The sequence below is a fragment of the Rhagoletis pomonella genome, unplaced genomic scaffold (genome assembly GCF_013731165.1).
Source record: "Rhagoletis pomonella isolate Grant_MI unplaced genomic scaffold, Rhpom_1.0 Rhpom_scaffold_00006, whole genome shotgun sequence".
In the NCBI taxonomy this organism is placed as follows: Eukaryota; Metazoa; Arthropoda; class Insecta; order Diptera; family Tephritidae; genus Rhagoletis; species Rhagoletis pomonella.
In genome coordinates, this window is record NW_023458560.1 from 2458324 (window position 1) to 2462666 (window position 4343).

Consider the following 4343-nt stretch of genomic DNA (forward strand, 5'->3'; position numbering starts at 1 on the left):
TATTTATAGATGTTCGTATTGTATATTGGCAATAATAAGGGTATACGTTTGTACTAAGGAATCGTTTGCGGCCACCGTTATACGGACGCACCGGTGAAATATTCATGTAAAAAAATTGCTAAAATGTTTGGATATACATATTTTCTATTTTTATAACTATTACTCGTAGACCCGAAACCTACCAGAATCCACTCCAGCCTACCAACCTACCAAATGAAAAAAAAACCTACCAGTTTTGGTAGGAAAAGCCCATGTTTGGCAACACTGCCGCAGTCGTTGGCGACGCTGGCGTTGACGTCGCTGCCTCCATGCTATTCTGCTATTCTATGCCATGCCATGTCTCTAATTTACGACGCTTGTCATTAAAGCTATGATGGCAAGTGGATGGATGATAAGGATCTCTATGACATACAATAAAATGCGCAGAAAGTGACTGCGGCTGGCGCTGGCGGCGGTGTAAGGTGCAGTTGGGGTTCCGTTGATTATATTTGCCACCATTATTTTCTGAGAAGTCTTGCGGCGAATGACACGATTATGTAAAGAAGTTCGAAGGTACTTGTGGGATGAGTTTGGCATAAAAAGACTGAAAAAGACTAACGAAGTAAGAAACATTAATTGCTAACAATTACCTATACATATATACATACATACAAGGCCGGGTCGATTTGTGGGGAGGCAAAAAAATCGCCCATTGCTCTATGAAAATCATATTCTAGGGATCAAAGTAAGAAACTTTGCCGAAGGAACCATACCTCTAAAACGAATTCTGATGTCCCCCAATTTGGGTCGAACTTTTGGGTAGGGGCAAATTTTGAAAAATCCCACTTTGACCCATTTAGAGTGCTCCAATCGAGTCCAAATGTATGACCGACCCCCACTAACTTTGGAGGCCCGACCCATCGATGCCAGTGGCACACCCCCTGGAACCCCCTTGGGGGTTCACCATACAAACATTTCAAAAAATCGCCGGTTTTGCACTTTACATGAAAAAATCAGAGAAATGCCTATGTTTTTTCTTTTTGGAGTTTATTTTTCTCTTTAGAAATTTATTTAGTCAGAACATATCGCTAGCTTAGAGTGCAAAGTTGCTAAGTCCATTTTTTTCAATTGTACAGGAGACACAAAAAACGTTCCTAAGTAATTTTCTTTAAGTATTTTGCAAAACTTTGAATGCAATGTTTGGCGTTTTTCATTTCCCCTTTACTAAACAAGAAATAATAAAAAAGTCTGTTTTTTTACAAATTTTGTAGATAATTTTGTGACTTAGCAAATTTTCTACTTTTTCTTAAAATTTTTTTTGTGGACTTAGCAAATTTTCCATGAATTTTTCCAATATGTGCAATACGAAAAATCCCTCTCGTAAGTACATTTTAAGAAACAATTTGTTAGAACAAATGGTTTAGGTTCTTTGAATAATAATAATAACAAAAGGGAACAGTGATTTTGTTGCATCAAATGTTAAAGCTGTTTGATAGACTTTTTTATGCTGATTACTATAAGTGACCATCAATTCAAGGTGCAGGGATGGTATTTTCAGGGATAGTAGTCGAGACTTCTAGCTTTAATTTAAGCCTAATATCACCTTTAGTTTCTTTGCTATGGCTTCTAAAATATTGCAAAAAACGCAATTTTTTGATACTTTGACCTCGTTTTTTTCCAAATCTAAAGCTGATGGAGGCTTTATACTTACGGATTCGTAATCAGCATAAAAGAGTCTATCCAAACAGTATTAACATTAGAGCTCTTGATATTCGGTTAATCGAATATTCGAATTATTCGAATATGATGCTATTCGAATAGTGAAATTCGATTAGCAGTATTCGAATAATCGCTCACTGTCGATTATTCGAATAACCTGCTCGTAGTCAATTATTCGAATAATAACTGGTGCTCGATTATTCGAATGTTGAAATGTGTGTAGGTATCATGTATGTATGAATAAATATGTACACATTTAAATAAATTGAAATGTAGGAACATAAGTTTGTTTTGAGAAAATTTTGTAATTATTCAGCAACAATATAAATGAACAGGTTAAAAAATCACATAAAATGCATTTTACCTTCTAAGAGGAATAATTAAGTTATTAAAATGGACACATATCTGTGAAGAAACGCTTATTATTATACAGGAATGTAAGAAGGCTAACATTTTGCGGTGACAAACAACTTCTACGTGGCGTGACAATATTCCCAGCAATTGAAAAAGTGCGTTCGGACTCTGCCGATGTAGCTGGTATGCACAAATATCTTGCGGTTAATTTGAAAAGTTCCGGATAAATAGCACGGTGATTTTTCCACCATGTTAGGGGATGAATGTTGTGGCCGATCTGAGGTTCAGCCAAATAAGAGTCGATTTGTGACATAACATTATTTGTTGGGATTTCACCATCAAACAAAAAATCCAAGTCGGTATGTACTACGCTGTCTGTTTCTTGGTTAATGACATTGCTTACTTGAAGTTGGCTTCTGATAAAGTCATAAACCTTGTGTTTTGTTTGCGAATCTTCATCAAGGTTCTTATATCTGGGGTCTAAAAATGAGGAAATTATTGGAGCTGAAACTTTTTCTAAGACACAACCCATATTGAACCTTTCAAAAAGGGAATTACGTGCAGTTTCTTTGAATATATATTTATTTGCATCATCTTCCGATGATGCGGCCATGTGGTTTTTAATAAGACGGTCGCACTAAAGACAATGTCACATTTTTGCCACCACATAGCACTGCAGTCGCTTTATCAAAAGGTTTCAAAATGTCAACCAAGTTCTGCATTTCACCCCACTCCTTCTCTTGCATTTCTAGCCTCAGCGCATCGCAAGTTTTTGTAACGGTTTTATCTGAAAAACTAGGCATATTGCATTTCGATTCAAAAGCAGCCTCTCACACATGTAATATTTGGAGCTCCAACGTGTTTCGCAGCATTGTATGAGTCGATTTTCCTTTATCCCCAACTGTACTTGGCGGTTTACTAGTGCAGTTTTGGCAATATTTGAGCGATGAAAATGTGCTGTTAAATTTCGTCCTTTTTTGCAAATTTTATCGTAATCAGGTACAGCTGCTAATGCGTCTTTTATCACAAGCTGCAAAAGGTGAGCGCTGCACTTGATGCTGTCCCCTATATTAAAAAGTTGTTGCGCTGCTGCATTCATGACTGATGCACTGTCGTGCGTTATCGCTTGCGTTTTATCGGAAATGTTCCAATCGGCTAAAACTACTTCTATTGCCGATGCAATGTTTTCTACATTTGGTCGGTCTATAAATACAAATTATTTAAACAATTGACATGTCTTAAAATTAAAACACAAATTATGCATGTATGTATGAGTGTATGTGTTTATTTTATATATCTACATACAAGGTAGTTATTTTAATAGATTTACCTTCTATTTGCTCGTTACAAAGTGTAACTTTCCACAATTCACTATTTTTGTCAATATACTGGGCTTCGACTGATAAAAAACAATCTTGAGTTCTTGATGTCCATTCGTCCACTGAAATTGATGCGCTTTCTACCTCCGCCAAATCGTTTGCAATTTTTTCTCTTACGTCATTATAAAACAATTGTAAGCGTGAGAGTATACTTTGTTGAGAGGGAACTTTGTACCCTGGTTCCAATAACTTCATAAAGTCGCGAAAGCCTTCAGAGGAAACGAAAGAGATTGGAAACATGTTACTTGCGATTAGGCGTGCCACTCCACGAGATATCAATTCCTGACGTTCAAATGTGCAGTCATGAACGGTGTCGTGCTTTTTTCTCTTACGGCCACCCGAGGTGCTCGCCTGCGTTTCAACGCATTCACCACTTGTTGCATCGATATTCGTGTCCGGTGTTCTACATATGTGTAACAAGCTTGTGCTCTATATTTTACTTATAACTTATATTTTTCTTTATTTGTACTTACATGCCACCACCACGAATCGGTTCCTTCTTATGGACTTGTTTCAAGTGAGTGCTTAGCGAGGAAGTGGAGTGGTGGAAACTAAGGACTGCTCCACAAATGGAGCAGGTAACTTGCTTACCATCACTGCATTTCGTAAAAAAACTCCACACCCAACTTAGTTTTCTTGCACTCATGTTCACAAAAACACACAAAATTTATAACTTCTTGTTTTTTTTTTGACAAATAACACTTATTACAACGATCGAATATCCGATTTTAAGAAGGTATTCGAATAATCGTAGCTTTGCGACTATTCGAATAATCGAAGAGAATCAACTATTCGAATAGTAACATTCGATTTCCAATCGGACAAACAATTGCCATTCGAACGTTCGAATATTCGAATAATCGAATTATTCGAACAATTTCAAGAGCTCTAATTAACATTTGATGCAACGAA

General features: G+C 36.7%; 1 protein-coding gene across 1 annotated transcript; it reads right to left on the reverse strand.

The window, feature by feature from the left end:
- Positions 1 to 2691: 2691 nt before the first annotated feature.
- LOC118741526 (zinc finger BED domain-containing protein DAYSLEEPER-like) lies at positions 2692 to 4077 on the reverse strand. Its single transcript, XM_036473524.1, has 3 exons — positions 3905 to 4077; positions 3383 to 3834; positions 2692 to 3255 (listed from the first exon to the last, which is right to left on the reverse strand). Exons 1-3 carry the CDS (start codon positions 4075 to 4077, stop codon positions 2807 to 2809), a joined length of 1074 nt encoding a protein of 357 aa, XP_036329417.1. The 3' UTR covers positions 2692 to 2806.
- Positions 4078 to 4343: the final 266 nt, after the last annotated feature.